Genomic DNA, 17,517 nt, shown 5'->3' on the forward strand with positions numbered 1-17,517 from the left:
ACAGCTGGTCTGCTCTGTACACGTCTCCGAAGCGGCAGAGAACTCTGGGGCCCGGGAAGAGGGGCGCACTCACTCTCCTAACCCACCTCCATGCCTAGCCTTCACTGCGGCTGAATGCCCCCCAGAGCTGGCAGCGGCTCCTGCGGGACGGCCGCAGAGATGGCCGGAGCGCGGGATAACTCAACAAGCCCCCTCCGCCCGCGCTGTCAGATGCACACAACCCTACACATTCCAGCATATGTGCGGGGCTAGGGGGAAACCCGAAGCCCGAGTCCCTTCGAGTCCGAGGGTCAGCCTGCGATGTAGGGCCGTGCACCACGCTCTCTCCACTCGCTTGGCAAGGATGGCGCCACGCACACAGCCTCGCGCCCCTCACTCGCATACACACAGCACTGAACCCTCGAGAGGCTCCCACAGACAGACTCCTGCCCCTGTGGGATGCTCCCATGTGCGACCCCGCACCCGGCCCTACCCCACAGCGCCATGCACTGCCACAAGGCACTACCCTCCTGCCTAGCAGACTATCCTTCCTAAGGCCTTACGGCTCCCCTACCCCCCCCCCCTCCACCGTCGCTACTCACCTCACACAGTGTAGGGTGGCCAACTGGCATTGGGGCAAATTCAGGACAGTGAGTGTAAAAAATCCGGGCAAAGGGTTAAAATTCAGGATAGAAGGACAGAATTCTGGACAAAAATTCGGGACAAAGGGTACGTTTTGCAGACACATCAGAGGATGTTGCGCAATAATACATAAGTAAATAGACAACAACCTACACAAGCACAAGGCACAACTGAGGTTGAGAAAACCTTGCCCTGCATCTGTTGTGTGCGCGATGCGCGAGTGAAACTTAAACACCTGCATTTGCATATTCCCCAAAAAATGAAGAAAATGATCAAAGCCGAAGGCTTCTCAGATCTTACACGACACCCTCTCCCCAGTGAAAAAAACCCAGCTGATCTGATCAATCATCCCAAGGGGATGTGATGTGCAAGCTAAGGGGGCTTAGAGGGCCTGGGGGAAAGATCAAAATAATAACAGCACAAAAGCAGAAACTTTGCACTATTGGAGGAAAAGAAATTAATAATAAAGGACAATTGTATTTGTATCATTATCACTGCTTGTGTGACAGTTCTGGAGGCTAACAGTGGATGCACATGGGTAACAGGCGCCAAAATTAAACCTCCACCTCCCAGGAGCTTGGCCCCTGGTGAGGTGACAGCAGCCCATAAAGGAAAGCAGTTTGGCAGGCCCTGGGCTCTGCAGGAGGAGGCCCAGCAAACGCTGTCACTGTGCAGCGGCCCATTGTCATTCGGTATGTGATAATTAGGGGGACATACATAACGGGTCTGTGCCAAGTCGGGAGGGGGGGGGGGGGCTGCTTCAGGCCACTGATCACAGCAGGAGCCGAGCTGCCCCCCACGCCCCCTCCAGTGAGAGTTACAGGACACTCAGGCTGCTTGCAGGGGGCAGTTCACGCCAATGTCTGAAATTAGACAAAGGCGTCCCTGGAAGCAACCCTCACAGACAACAGCGGACAGGAGGCCCAAATTACGGGCAGTCCCTGAAATTTATGGAGGGTTGGTCACCCTACACTGCAGCAGCAGCACCTCTCTCCTCTCTAACATTCCCAGGAGAAAGAGGGTGTCGCAACCCGCGCTTGTGTTCAAATACTCACCACCCCCAGCCAAATTCCCTTGCTTTCATTTATGGCTGAACCCAAAGTCCTGATATGGTGCCCAGTAACTTCCCTGCGCCTACTCCCCTCACCCCACCCTTTCCAACCCGGGTTCTGCTGCGGGGGGGGGGGGGGGGGGCTCCACTAAGGCCCCCCCCCCACCTGTCTAGCCACGCCCCCTCCCTTTTAGCAGGGGGAGTCGAATCAAGGGACATTAAGTCCGTGGAAGAGCGAGTGAACTGTCTTTCAGTTTCGTTTCACTTCAGTCTCAGCGCCTGGGGCGGGGTCCGGGGACGTCCTCCTTTCTATTCGAAACAGAGGCGGGAGAACCCTGTCCCGCCGCCTGTAGAGGAGCAAGAGAAAACAGGAATACTTACTAAGCGAGATGTTCCTAAGTTAGAGAGCAGCGGACGGAGACAGCCAAAGTACACAAGAAAGCATTATTTTCTCCGTCGGCTGCGATACGGAAGGTGAGACAAGACAACACGATGACTGCCCTGGAGCCATCCTCTCTTTGGGCGGCGAGGAGCCCGCAGCCCTTGACGGAGCCCATGGATTGGAACTTCTCTTACGCGGAAGACCGGTGAGTACAAAAGCGAGGGGCGCTGCCTCGACTTCTGTTCGACATTATAGTGGCCGTAATCTGATGTTTCAGACATCTCCACCATTCTCTGTCACCCATCATATGCTTTCCTAATGCCTCTATCCCTAATTTCCTTCTCCGTTTTTCTCCTTGCTGTCTCTATCTAGTTTATAATTTCCTCACTTTCAACTGTTCCAACCATTCATTGTAATTATTGTTTTTATAACACGTTTATATATATGGCCAAAGGACGCACCGCGAGATCTCCGAGAAGTGCAGGGGCAAACCACTGCCTCAAAATCAGTTGTAACCGAACTAAATACCTCGCTTTGTGAGTTTCCAGTGCCATAAAGGAGATACAGTCAGTCAGAGATACCTCCAGCGCTTGGACGGGATTCCGCCCCGCATGGCATACAGGCGTGTTTACTTTTCCTGAGTGGCTCGACTGCATGGATATCGGGGTTCCTGACTTGTATCTTGCCCCTCGCTTCACGCTGATCGAGTTGTATACGCAGAGGTCCAGGCCAGGAAGTCCCTGAATATATGTCAGGTCCGGTGTGACCTAGGGGGCGCACCAAGCATTGTGTACAGAGGAGTACTGTCCCTTTCCTGGGCACAGAGTGGACGTGACTGCATAGTATGTTTTAGAGCTATCAATAATGTAGCCAGTCCCTTTGAGCCATGTCTCTCGGAGTGAGGCCTGTTGCCCCTCCCATGTAAGGTTCTGCTATTATGTATATGCCCAGAATGTGGTGTTGATATTAAGTGTATGTGTGGAGTGAGTGTTTTGTGTAGTATGTATAGCCAGACTGACTGTAGCGGACATTGGGCGTTTCCCAGGGAGGCTGGAAGGGAGGGGGCCGGTTTTGCAGCTGTGGGGTGTGAGAAAGTGGCTCTGTATATACTGTTCCCTAATAGGTACAGGGTGTACAGAGTCCACAGTCCCCCAGAGGCTGATAGAGGTCAAAGTTAGGTATGACCTTACTCTCAAAAGTGGTAGCTTGGTCGAGCAGTAAGGCAGTACCAGAGGACAGTGTAAAGCATTTATTGTACACACTCAGTCAGCAAATGGTTTCACACACTCAATAACTGAACTCTAGGCCAATGATTTGTATATATAAAATATATGCTTGTTTTATTTTTAGAACCACAAAGGGGGTAAAAATATACTTTCTCAGAATGAGAGGTTGAATATAAATACTTTTGTTTCAAGCAATAAATTTGTGTAAACAGTCACAGTTGGTTGCAATAAACAATCCTATTTCCTAAACATAACAATGCATTGAGCTCAATGGTAAATTCAGGTTATTTGTAATAAATTACTTTTCAGATTACTTTTGGAATTCCAGGTCTGGATCCTAGAACCAGCCTGGGGTCAGTATTCAGAATCAAGTGATGAAAGTCGACTTAATAACTGTAATGATTTTTAAATAATATTTAGCTATTTCAAAAGTTAGCACTTAGAAAATATTTCACAGAAAACATTCAATGGATCTCTATGGCAAGAAATTCAAATTGCAGGTAGAGTACTTTATCGTTACTTTAGTAATCCAGGACTGGGTGCCTAGACCCAGGACTGGGGTCCTTATCAAAAGCAGGTAAGTAATTTCGTTTGCAGAAATGGTACGATTTTAAAAGAATATTTCAAATTTGCAAAAGTAGACACTTAGAAGAAATTTCACAGAAAAGCAGACAATGGTTTCCTATGGGAGAAAAATGAGTTAGAAGTAAGTATAGTTGTGGACACTTTTCAGAGTCAGGGCTGGGCACCAAGATCCAGCACTGGGAGCTCACCTAGGAGCAGGTGAGTAAATTCGTTTTTGTCACTTGGCTGATTTTTGGTGAATTTTTGCAGTTTTGAAAAGTTCACACTTAGAAGATTTTTGAAGAAAAAGCCAGTCAATGTTACCCTATGAGGAAAATGAAGTTAGCGGTTTAAGGGTAAGTACTCGACTGGTAGTGTTGAAATTCCGGGCATGGACTCAGGGGTCCCCCAGTGTCAGGTAGGTACAGTTGGTTCACCCTCAGCGGTTTCAGGACGGCCGGGTGCAGAGAGAGTTGGGCCCAATGTTATCCTATGAGGGATAGGGGGGCCTTGGTTGGTGGCTGCTGTCTGGCAAGCCACGCGGCTGTGGGAGCTGGGCTCCTGGTCACTTACTCAGGGCAAGTGGGGAAGTAGGTTAGTGTAGAGAGGGCACTGCCAGGGCCACTCGGGCGGCTGGGTGCAGGGTGCTTTTGAGCCTTAGGCGCTCAATGGAAATCAATGGGAATGTTCCGGTTTGGAAAGAGGCTGCAGGCTCGGGGACGAGGATGTTTCAGGTGCCACCACCACTTCGAGAGGTAAGTTGGGTAGTTGTAGGTTAGGTGGGTACCCCAGGATTGGGCACAGGGGGTCGCAGGGCGCCGGGTGCAGGGGTGCCTTTTGACGTCGGGAATCTTACCCTCTGGTTGATCGCGGCTGGGGTGGCACTTGGTTCTGAGGCTGCAGGCTTCTTCCGGGATGTCGAGGGGGGTCCTTGGGTGCCGGACTCTGGGTCACAGTCGCCGTGGGGTCGTCCTCTGGGTCTTTGTCCACTCCGGCACTGGCCAGGCTTGGCTGGTGCAGAGTGTGTTGGGTCCGCGGTCCCGGGCTGGTGCCAGGGATAGCAAGTAGGTTTCTTGAGTAGAGCCTCTACTCGTGGGAGTCCCAGGGGCTTAGAGCTAAAAGGTAGCCAGGTCCTCCGGGGTTGGTGAGGTTGCTGGCCACGTGGGATGCCGCGCTGGTGCAGGTTCGAGAGTCGACAGGCCGGTAGGGCTGGGGCCAAAGCAGTTGGTGTCTTCTTCTCTTTTTAGCAGCTGCAGGGCAGGTCTTTGTTCTTCTTGCTCTTCTTGTCGTTTTTCTATCTGGAACCCAAGAAAGGAAGGTTCAGGGGGCCCCTAAATACTAGATTTAGGGGCGTTACAGGTAGGTGAAGGCCAGGGACCAATGGGTCCTTGTCCTGGGGTGGGTACACCCCCTATCCTGCCTCTCTCCTGTGGGAGGGGGCAGTAGCCTAATCCTGATAGGGTAGGGCCTCCCATCTTCAAGATGGCGAGAGCCCGGAGATGTGCTTCACCTCGCCTCCCCCACCTGAGGGGTGGGGTGGGCAGGCTGGCACATCCCCTGTCCTTGTATGGGGTTTCCGGCCAAGCTTCCCGCCAGAGTGGGGGGTTGCAGTGGCCTGGGGAAACTCCAACTGGCGGCATGCCTTTGAAGCTTCCCTTTGCTCATCCTGGGGAGGAGATTTCTCACCTCACCCAGGATGTGCATTGTTGCAGGCCCGGGAGAGCAGGGGCTCTCCCACCCAGGGGTCCAGCAACGTGTCTGCTGTGTGGCAGCCTGGGCAGCCTCAGAGCAGACGTGGATTGCAAGTTAGCTGTAAGGGGGCATCTTCTAAGATGCCCTCTGGGGTGCTTAGTACATTAAATCCTACACTGGCATCAGTGTGGGTTCAATGTGCTGAGAAGTTTGATACCAAACTTCCCAGGCTTCAGTGTTGCCAATATGGTGCTGTGGAGCTCGTGTTTGACAAGCTCTCAGCACCATGTATTCTTAAATGACAGCACTGCACTTACAGTGCCCAGGAATGGACCCGGGTACTGTAGGGGCACAGGGCTCCTGCTCCTGTGCCCACACCATAGGCGTAATGCACCCAGCTAGAGGGGTGGCTGACATATGCCTTGGCAGTGTAGGTGATGGGCATGGTACACAGTGATGTGTGCCATGTCGACTCTTTGTTTTGTCCTGCACCCAGACACTCAGCCTGCAAGGGCAGTGTGTGTGTGTAAGGGTACAGGGTCTCTGAGGGTGGCACAATGAGTGCTGCAGCCCTTAGAGGCCTTCCCTGGTCACAAGGCCCTGGGTACCTAGGGTGCCATTTACTAGGGGCTGACATGTGGCTAGGGTTTGCCAATTTGGAGTTTGTGTGGTTTAAGGAAGGAACATAGGCCCTGGGCACCTGATTGGCAGGAACCCAGGGTACACTCAATCGAAGTACATTCAGCAATTTAGCAAAAAGTGGGGGCATACCATGCAAGAAAGATGGCACTTTCTCACATGGGGGCCGTTTTTTTTTACTGGGGGCCAGTTTTGCAGATCTGCTACAATATCGCCCCTCAGTAACTAAAGCAGCAGTGCTTCAGACTTGCACCCTCACCCTCCCCTGGTGGACAGAACCAACAAAATTGCAGGGCTGCTTTGGGTTCCAAATCAGGCCCTGGAAGCCCATGCATAATAGCAGACTGTGTGGGTGAGCCTGAGTCCCGAGGCCTGTGGGATCTGCGTTGGGTGTCTCTGGTGTGGCATACAACAAGATGGAGGATAAAGACTGTTCTTTCAGACACTAGAAGTGTTTTCCTACATTCCTTTGGCTGGAGGGAGGAGATCTCAGCCGCTGTCCGTGCAGGTAACAGCAGTGGAGTGGTGGGGCCATGTAAGGGAGGAGTCCGAGGGACGATGCACAGAGAAAATTATTTATTTAATTTGCCCTCTGCACCGTCCCTCGGAATCCCCCCTTACATGGCCCCACCACTGTTACTTGCACGGACCGCGGCTGGGAGTGCTAGACGCTGAAGTGAGGAGGATGGAGAAAGGGATTACTTAAAACATTTAATGAGGCCTTTTGTTGGTGGTCTGGCCTGCCCTTTTGTGTAAACCTGATTACTACTCAGTTGGGAAAATAACCGTGCAAGCAGTGTAGGCCGTCTAGGATTGCACCTGTGTGTGTGTGTGTGTGTATATGTATATATATATATATGTGTGTGTGTGTGTGTGTGTGTATATATATATTTTTTTTTTTCTTTCTTATTGTGTAAATTAAACCTGTTACACTCCATGTTTAGTGACACCATTTCTTAGGACTCATGCTGTATCCCAAATTTTCAACACAAACTGAACAAGCATTGTCATAGCCAATAGGTCTCGCCTTTGAGAACTTATAAGTGTTTAGTTATCCAGCACAATATCCTTGGTGCAACAACATCAAGTGTTGAATGGCTAAACACTTATAAGGTCCCAAAGACGAGACCTATTGGTTATGCCAATGCTTGTTTTGAGTGAGTGGCTCGTGCAGGTATGCCACTGTGAGGTAGAGATGCTGCGAGTGCTTTTACAGGGGCCCCTGTGGCATTGCACCTCTTCAAAATGTATCTTAGGTCTGGTGTAATACTTCTAGCCCCTATTCCCGTCTTCTCGCACCCAATGCATCCTTAAATGTCCCATGTACAGCGGGGGTTGACACTCCTATTACCCCTGCCCTCCAGTGACACTTTACTTGTCACGGGTGGTGGTGGTGGTGGGCTTTGTGGTGGACACGGTGGTGGTAGACGTGGTGGTCTTGGGTGTGGTTGTGGACGTGGTGGGCGTGGCAGTGGTGGACAGTGTGGTGGGGGACGTGGTGATGGTGGTGGACATCGTGGTGGTGGACGTGGTAATGGTGGTGGACTTGGTGGTGGTGGACGTGGTGACAAATAGTGAGAAAAGGTAAAAGCAAAACACAGTGAATGATTAAGAAAAAAAGAAAGCAAGCTAGAGCACAAGGGAAGACGTTATGAGAAAACTGTCACAGTAAAAGCAAAACACAAAGTAAATGATTGCCGTGCACGAGTGAATAACTAATGCTGCTATTTTAAAGCACACATGTGCTTGACACAGTAGAAGCAAAACACATTGCTGGCACTGCAATCGTGTGTTTGCTGGCCCGGGAGTGGTGCGTACGCGCGCAGTCGGCTCTTTTTGGAAGCACATAGTCGTGCTTGTGGGCGCTCCCCTGCTTGCTCCCGCAAGGTGGGTGCCGCCACAAGTATGTGCTTCCAAAAAAGAGCAGAGCGACGGCTAAAGGTCCTCCTATGCAGCGCATGCGCGCTGCGTAGGCGAGACCTAAAAAGGAGTGCTACTAATCACAATTTGTTTATCTCATTTGAATAATGACAGTTAAAAAAGAAGAGAATGTTTTTCATCAAAAAGTTTCAAATATCAACCATCCAATCAAATTCAGTCCATCATCGAGCGAGGAGTCGTGTATTCATTTCCAAATCCAATTTTATTGATTTCTTTGTCAAATGTCATTCAGCCCATCCAACGTGTTCATGAGGAAAATATCCTAATTCCTGGTAGTTTAATTCTCCCCCTGTGGGATATTCACTATGCAAATGTAAATGTATGTGTTTTTGTAAAGCGCACTGCTGCCGAGGCGTCGTGGCGCTGTAGACCGCTGGGGAACCCGTCCTGGCTATCCCTGTGAGATGGTCCCTCCTGGGTATCTCCAACGTGAAACCAGGCATCCCCGGCGAATGTGGGGGGCCGTTGTGGAGATGAGGCAAGCTAATGCCCAGAGTTGCAGAGTGTGATCCCTGGTTAGAGTGGGCACCGAGGCGAGAATTATCGAGTCCGCTGACCCTGGTCCACGACCCTGCCGCGTCGGGAATTGAACCCTGGTCCCGGGCCGTCCTCTGCTTCCGGGTCTGCCGCCTCTAACCAGTGAGCCACACTACTCCTGACACAGCACCAAAGGCGGAAAGTTAGAATATTTTTCCTCATAAATCTGGCCACGGGAAGCATTGTAAATTACACGGAGATACTTGCCGCATGGATATACCAACCATGATGAAGTCCTTTTGGACAAAACTCGTTGGCTGGACAGAATGAAATCTGACAAAGCAAGCAATAAAATTGGATTTAGAAATTAATACACAAATCCTCTTTCGATGATGGACTGGATTGGATAATTGATGTTTTAGATCGAAGTCCTTCATTACCAGGAAACGGAGTGCACTACAGAGTCCTCTGAAGTACTACTGTGCAACCAGGGCTGTTGTCTGTCTGACAGTCTCCCAGAGGGGAGGGGACATCACCTGAAGTCTGCACTTGGAGATGCTGAGTTTCTGGCTGAAGTGCTTAGTAGCCTGCAAGCCTGACTGCTGAGAGTGAGTGAGTGAGGGAGGCAGCCAGGAGGAGAGACTGTCCTTTTGGCCAGAGGCTTGGCATGTCCCTAGGGAGTGAGGGACATCCAACGTGAGCAGGCTACCTAAGAGCAAAGTTAGGAGTGACCAACGCGGCAGAAAGACCCTCCTGGTCTGTCAGCACCTGTTCCTGACGGGAACCTCTTCAAGTAACTGTGCCATTGGCCCTGTTGGTGTTGACTCTGCCATGATCATCATATTGGTCTGATCACAGCCTGAGCAGCACCTGCTGTAATCCTTACATAGGCCTGATTGGGCCACAACTACCTACATTGGCCTGGCTAAATCTAGCAATCTACCCGCTGCCTGAAGAAACCACGCCATCCGTGACCACTCATGGCCCCGGGCTGCCATGCTGCACAACTAACCCAGACAAGCACATGAATTGAGACACCACTCTCGTCCAGCTTACCCTGTGGCCTTAGACTATTTTTGCTCTCAGCGCCCCCACCTAGCCGGTGGCCTGAGGCTGTTGCAGCTCGCTACAGCACATGCCTAAAGAATTGTGGAGGGGCCACCAGATCTTCTGTGAGGGAGCAAGGCAACTCCCCACTATACCACCAGTGGAAATTTAAGACTACACCTGAGACTGATTTATGCTTTTACAGAACAACTTGAGAGCGGCCAGTCAGAAAGCGGTCATCTGGGTTGGAGTGGCAAGAGAAATCCGCCGATATAGCTCCATAAAGAGGATCATACCCAAGGTCACAGCCCTGTATTATAAGGTGGATTGTGTAGAAGTTAGTACTGCGCAGTGATTATATGTATTTTCTTTTTCTTAAAAGACAATCTCTGGGCTGGTCATTGAATTTATTGCGTCCGTTGGCTGATTGTTGCGTGCTGAGCTTGGGCACCCCACACTATTTTCTGAGAAGCTTCAGTTTGCTTGCACTTGTTACTCTGAGAGTCAAGTGCGGAAAGGGGTGAACTTGGCCAAGCTTGCAGAGCCACAGTAGCATGGGCTCAAGGACACCAGTGGCAAATTACCCTAACCCTCACCGTTGGGGCCCAGTAGCCCCTGTCTGCCTTGTGTCCCCTTGAATGCGATCCTACATCCAGACTTGTTTCCTCACCCGGCCCCTTGAGCTGACAATACTGGTTTGAGATGCTAGGTTAAAGGTTTCATGGTTCTGCATGAACATTATATCCAGTGTGCCCACCTGCACGTGTTGGGCGGTACACCAAAACTGAGCGCCTGCATATTGTTGTGGAGTTCAGCATCAGGTTTAATTAACATGTGGCCTATTTCTCACAAGTTAAGGTCACCCATGATCAATATTTTGTTGGCTTTATTTTTTAGTTGGAGAGTAAGATCAAGGAATTCATCCAGAAAGGTTATGTTGTAACCAAAGGAGCATAAGGAGCGGTTGCGATTGTGTCACAGCAGTCTATTAAGCAGTTAGACTATAATAAATGTAATCCTGAAATTAGAGTGCAGGACATTTCAGTGGAGAAAGCTAGAGTTGCACCCTCATCCTTGTTTACATTATCTTCTCTGGATAAGTTTGTGGTCGAAGGAAGGAGGTCGGCGAGGTTGATGGATGCAGGGTTTCCAAACCATGGTTTGGTGATGCCAAAGTTGTAACAAGTGCATTCAGACAAAAGAATACAGTTGCTCAGGACATGTACATGACGGATCTGGTCTTTATAAGACTGATTTAAGAAAAGTGTGACATTGGAAGTGGCTTATAGCTATAGAGTTGGATGTGGACCAGGGACAATTCCTGAGCTATAGGAGAGGGTTTGGTAGGGGCTGAACGGTTAGTGGTGTAGGGTCTGGAATGTGTTTGGTAGGGTATCAGCTGCATATGGTGTGGTGTGACTGAGAATTTTGACATGAAGTTGGGCATTGGTGGCACTCTGCAGGACAGTGGTACTAGACAATGGCAATGGAAGAAGGTAATGGATATCGGGTATTCAGTGTGGCTTGGGAGATATTGCATTGGTTAGAGTTGTAGTTGAAGTTGTATTGTTTTCTTAACTTCCTCAGTGCTCGCTTTTGAGTTAAGGCTTTGGAAAGTTTATTTGAATGGCAGCAGAATTCTGCCATTGGCTAATCCCGTTCAGGGCTCCCTGGCGCTTACTGGAGGTACCTGGTGGGCTAGTTCGCCCCCAGGGACGAAAAAAAGGGGACTTAATCTCCCAATTAACAATGTGCCAGGGGGTGAGTTTGCACACTTGCTATGTCAGGCCCCACCCCCTCCCTGCACAACTGTGCAAACGCGCACCCTGGTATGTTGTAAATTGGGGGATTAATTCCCCTTGAGTCCTGAGGGTCCCTGAGGGCCATCTAGCCCACCAGGGACCTCCAGTAAGCGCCACAGAGCTGCGTTGCAGAGGTGTAAAAAGGGGCGTGACCTCTGAACACCTCTCTGCAACCCAGCTCCCTACCTAACCAATTGTTTTTGTTTATACAACAAAACAAGCATGCCACATCCCCAATAAATGAAATGCGATCTCAGGGAATAGTTTACATAAACAAGATAAAGGCACGGAAGCAGCGTGCGCTGTACACACAGCAACCTTACATTAAAAATACTAATAAAAACAATAAATGGGTGCTTCGGGTGCTCTCACTTTCACAGACGACAAACACTTTACACACGAACAACGCAAAGTAGCAGTCCCTCCCCTTACTGGTAGTTTCGCTTCTGTAACATAAAGGCATGGACAAGCAACGCCACTAAAAGCATATTCGCATAGGTTTACAGCTTCATGCTCATTAACCTATTGGTTAGCACTCTTTTTGGATGACTCTGTCCGCGGCATTTGATACTATCTCCCACCAGACTCTACTTAGAAGATTGGGAGACATAGGCATCACAGGAAATGCACTGAATGGTTGTCCAACTTTCTGTCCGACAGAACTCAGACCGTTATTCTAGGCCCATTCCACTTACAGACTACCAGGGTGACCAAGGGAGTACCACAGGGCTCATGCCTGAGCCCCACCTTGTTTAACATTTACGTTACTCCCATGGCGAGACTTTTGAGGAAATTGGAATTTATCCCCATATCCTACGCTGATGACACCCAATTACTCCTCTCATTTGACAAATCCAACTCCAATATCCAGAACACCTTTGCTGGAGAAATGTGGATGTGAGTGGATGAAAGTCAATTTTCTCCAACTTAATGCAGCTAAGTCGGAGATAATGCTATTTGGCGAAGCCACTGTGAAATGGTCCCCAAGCTGGTGGCCAGAGGAATTAGGTCCTACCCCATGTCCCAAACAGATGGTAAAAAACCTAGGAGTTTGGTTGTACCACAAACTCACACTGGGAGATCATGCCTCTTCCACCGTTGGAGCTTGTTTCCATAGCCTCAGCATGCTCCGAAGAGTCTTCCCCTTCTTGCCACTATCAACCAGGAAAACCTTGATCCAGACTCTAATCGTAAGCCGCTTGGACTACTGTAATGAGCTGCTGATTTCAGCCAATGAAAGTTCCTTAAACAGACTCCAAGTGGTTCAGAACACCGCAGCCCGACTGGTGACCCATGCCCCCCCCCAAGAACCGCTTCACTCCCTTTGCTTCAAGAACTACACTGGCTGCCAATATGGAAAAGGATCAAACTTAAGATCTGCTGTATGGCATACAAAGCTGTAAACAGCCTAGGCCCCAGCTACCTTAATGATAAATTTGTTAACTATGTTCCCTCCAGACCCCTCCGCTCCGGAGCCAAAGCCCTGCTCCAAGTCCCGCGCTTAAAAAAAAAAAAACGCCAAGGCGGTAAAGCCTTTTACCATCTGACCCCACACTACTGGAATTAACTCCCCATTCACATGCGTCAATGCACGGATTACCTGGCATTCAGAAAATTGTTGATCGTCCCTCATCAGCTCACTTAGGCTGTCCTAGCGCGGAGATACCCTTATGAGGTGATTAGGGCGCTCTATAAGCAAATAGAAATAAAGCCACCGAGGCTCAGGGAAGGAAAGTGATTGGCCGAGGAGCACACAAGTTGGTAACATGAGGACGACTGTATTAGAGCTCAAGTCTCTTGTTTCGACGAATTAAGACGCTAAATCACATTTCCTCTACTTGGAAAAACAAACAAGCACAGAACAAAGTGGAGCTCTGTAGAAATGCACGCTTTGGAATGCAGAGAAAAGTGAAATGTTTGCGTTTGTAAATGCTTGCAAATAATTGTTTAAATGTAAAGAACAAAACCATCAGATTGTAAGGGGCCACAGTGGTCCAAATAGACACAAGCGATAGGTCTGTCTGATATCAGTAGTGGGGTTTGCGGTGGACGTTCTACAGTGGAACCCATCATCTGCTGACAGATGTCGCACTTAAGGACAAATGCTTTTGTCTGTTTCATTAAACCTGGCCACCAATAGCGTTGTTTCAATAGTGAAACTGTTGCAGTAATCTCTGCGTGTGCTGAACCCAGACCTTCGTGGTGTGCAGCTAGAATTAAACCTACTCTGCGATCCATGTTTGGTATTACTCTATCCCCCACTCCTGAAATTTGAGCATACAGACTATTTTGCGCATCTAACTTATAGGAGTACTGGAGTGAAAAGCCTTTTGGCACGGCTGAGCTGATTTTTCGTGAAGCAATGACAGCTACCATTATATCTCCGTCTAGTCTCGTGCGAGAATGAGTAATTGCAGCTATAGTAGCAGTTCGCAATGTTGCCGTAGCAGTTTCTTCACCCAATGAATTCCCTTCAACGTGTATGCCAACACGTTGATAACTCAGCTTGTGAATCACGCAAGCCTGCTGCAAGCCCTTTTTAGGTCTCACCTAGCGTTGCTGCGCACATGCGCAGCTCGCTCGGCGAGATTTGATGCAGATGAGTACTTTTAGAAAATGGCTTTAAGCCCCACCCCTTATTTCCATTGGCTGGCATCACCGTTTATGCTAAACGGTGGCCAGCCATTGGAAATAAGCAATCTGTGTTGCCTCCCTTTGGCTTTTTGGGATGGCCCACCCGGACTGGCTCGCCTACTTTCCTTCTGTCGTAAGCGATTTCTTATCTTTATGGGGCCATGTGTTTAAACACATGGCCCCATAAAGACAAGAGATCGATGGCGATAACTTGTTTTTAACTTTGAAACTGAGCCCCCTGCCTAAAACGGCATCCCTCACACCACCCTACGGCGCATGATAAATAGCTCATGGGGTCAATGCATTTTTCTCCGAGATCTGTGTAACCTGCAGTTTGTGAAGGGCTGACCCCGCCATGTATGCTTCCTAGGAGAATCGGGAAAGCAGCCATAATGAGGGGGTTCCGTTAGCGGCGGACTGCAAAATAATGACCCCCTCCCTACGGAAAATGTGGTGAAGGCCCGAGTCTCCATACCGCACACATATCCATTGGCCTCGGACTGGATGGAGGGCCGCTGATGCGTAGGGGCCCTCTCAGTGGTTGCCCGGCCCCCCTCCATCGTGTCGCTGGGGCTGCCAGTGCCTGCGTTACACCCCGCATCCCGTGTGTGCCATAACTCGAGTTGAGCATCACCACAGTCTTTCCTCACCCCCCCTGCTGTCCTTTTCACCTGTCCGTTCTTCGTCTTCACCTGTCCCCTCTCCCTCATTAGTATCTGCTCCCCATTTCACCCGTATTCTCACTCCCTTATTTCTTCCTGCCGTCCTTTTTATCACTCCAAAATCCATCTCTTGCTCATTCGTCTCTGCACTCCTTTTATCTGTCTGCCCTCTCCCTCTCTCTCTTATTAGTCCGTGGTCTCTTTCACTCATCTGCCCTATTAGTTCGTCCTCTCCTTTCACCAGCCGACCACTCTCCTCTCACACATCCCCGCTCTGCCTCCCGCCTGTCGCCACTCCCTCATTAGCCCCTTCTCTCTTTTAACCAGTCTGTCCCCAGTCAGTCAGTCTACTCTCCAGTGAGTGCTCCCTGCTCGCTCCCCCTTTCATCCGCCTATCTACTGTCCCCGCTCTCCTCTTCACACAGTCCTCTCCTGCTCAATAGCTTCCGTGAACCATTCCCTCGTCTGCCACCCTTCCCACGCTGGTATTTTGTATCCATTCACCATTCGACGCCCCTGATTTCATTCGCATCCGTCTGTCCTGCCTCTCCCTCGTTGGTATCCACTCTCCATTTCGTCCATCTGTGCCCGCTCCCACACTGCCTCCTGCGCTTCTTTCAGCAGGCCGTCCCCGCTCCACTCACTGGTCCTCTGATCACGTTTTCACCCGCCTCTCCCCGCTAGTCCGCGCTCCTCTTCATCATTGGGCCACTCTCCCATATATAGTTGTAGTTCTCCATTGGCCAGTCTGCTCTCGCCGCCCACCCCCCAAATTCGACCTTCCTCCTGTTTGTCCGTCTGTCCTCTCTCCCTCGTTAATATCTGCCCGTCTGTCCCTCGTGCTCACCAGTGCCTGCACACTGCTCTCCTTTACATCTGTCCCTCCTCTCTTTCTCCTCAGCTGGTCACTGTGAGAAAGTGGCTCTGTATATACTGTTCCCAAATAGGTACAGGGTGTACAGAGTCCACAGTCCCCAGAGGTTTGGCAGAGGCTAAAGTTAGACATAACCTTACTTTCTAAAGTGGTAGCTTGGTCGAGCAGTAAGGCAGTATCAGAGGACAGTGTAAAGCAATTGTTGCACACACTCAGCTAGCAAATGGTCTCACACACTCAATAACTGAACTCTAGGCCAATGGTTTATATATAAAAAATATGCTTGTTTTATTTTAGAACCAACAATAGGTATTAAAATATACTTTATCAGAATGAGATGCTTTGATATAAATACTTTTGCAATATGCAATTGACTTTTGTAGAAAGTTACAAGTGGTTGCAATAAGCAACACAATTTTAAACACAATAATGCATTGAGCTCAATGGAAATTTCAAGTTATTTGCAACAGATTACTTTTAGGATTACTTTTGGAATTCCAGGACTGGATCCTAGATTCAGTCCTGGGTCAGTACTTAGAATCAAGTGATAAAAGTCGACTTAATTACTGTGATGATTTTTAGACAATATTTTGCTATTTTAAAAGTTGACAGAAAATATTTCATAGAAAACAGCCAATGATTCCCTATGGAAGAAAATTCATGTTGCAGGTATAGTATGTTCTCGTTACTTTTGTAATCCAGTACTGGGTACCTAGACTCAGTACTGGGACCTTTATCCAAAACAGGTAAGCAATTACGTTTTCAGAAGTTATACGATTTTTAAAGAATATTTAAAGTTTGCAGAAATTGACAGAAGAAATTTCACAGAAAAACAGTCAATGGTTTCCTATGGGAGAAAATTGGGTTACTGGTAAGTACAGTTGTAAGTATTTTTCAGAGTCAGGGCTGGGCACCAAGATCCAGCACTGGGAGCTCACCTAATAGCAGGTGAGTATTTACGTTTTCGTTACTCGGCTGATTTTTGGTGAATATTTTAAGATTTGAAAAGTCCACACTTAGAAGAAATTTCAGGAAAAAGTCAGTCAATGTTACCCTATGAAGAAAATTGAGTTATCGGTTTAAAGGTAAGTACTCGACTGGCAGAGTTAAGGTTCTGGGCATAGACTCAGGGGTCTCCCAGGGTCAGGTACGTACAGTTGGTTCACCCTCAGCGGCACAAGGGCGTCCGAGTGCAGAGAGAGTTAGGCCCAATGTTATCCTATGAGAGGTGGGGGGCCTTGGTTGGTGGCTGCTGACTAGCAGGCCACGCGGCTGTGGGAGCTGGGCTCCTGGTCACTTACTCAGGGCAAGTGGGGAAGTAGGTAGGTGTAGAGATTGCACTGCCAGGGCCACTCGGGTGGCTGGGTGCAGGGTGCTTTTGAGCCTTCGGGCGCTCAATTGATTTCAGTGGGAAATCGGTTTAGAAAAAGACTGCTGGCTCGGGGACGAAGATTCTTCAGGTGCCACCACCACTTCGAGAGGTTAGTTGGAGGATAGGTAGGGACCCCGGGATTGGGCACAGGGGGCTGCGGGGCGCCGGCTGCAGGGGTGCCTTTTGTGTCGGGAAATCTTACCCTCTGTTGATCGCAGGGGTGGGGTTGGCAGGCTGGCACATCCCCTGTCCTTATTTGGGGTTTCCGGCCAAGCTTCCCGCCAGAGTGGAGGGGTTGCAGTGGCCTGGGGAAGCTCACAGAGGCGGCATGCCTTTGAAGCTTCCCCCTGCCCATCCTGGGGGAGGAGATTTAGCACCTCGCCCAGGATGTGCATTGTTGCAGACCCAGGAGAGCAGGGGCTCTCCTACACAGGGGTCCAGCAACATGTCTGCTGTGTGGCAGCCTAGGCAGCCTCAGAACAGACGTGGATTGTAGGTTAGGTTTCAGGGGGCCTCTCTAAGATGCTCTCTGT

General features: G+C 49.6%; 1 protein-coding gene across 1 annotated transcript in view; it reads left to right on the plus strand.

Annotated features, from left to right (window-relative positions):
* The first annotated feature begins 2,014 nt into the window (after positions 1-2,014).
* LOC146858992 (schlafen family member 13-like) overlaps positions 2,015-17,517 on the plus strand; it is a 259,943-nt gene continuing 244,440 nt past the window's right edge. The window contains exon 1 of the mRNA XM_085649638.1: positions 2,015-2,259. Coding sequence (XP_085505764.1) covers positions 2,165-2,259 — 95 coding nt within the window. The 5' untranslated portion in view covers positions 2,015-2,164. The remainder of the gene's footprint in view (positions 2,260-17,517) is intronic.

The sequence above is a fragment of the Triturus cristatus genome, chromosome 3_2, assembly GCF_964204655.1.
Source record: "Triturus cristatus chromosome 3_2, aTriCri1.1, whole genome shotgun sequence".
NCBI classification, from domain to species: domain Eukaryota; kingdom Metazoa; phylum Chordata; class Amphibia; order Caudata; family Salamandridae; genus Triturus; species Triturus cristatus.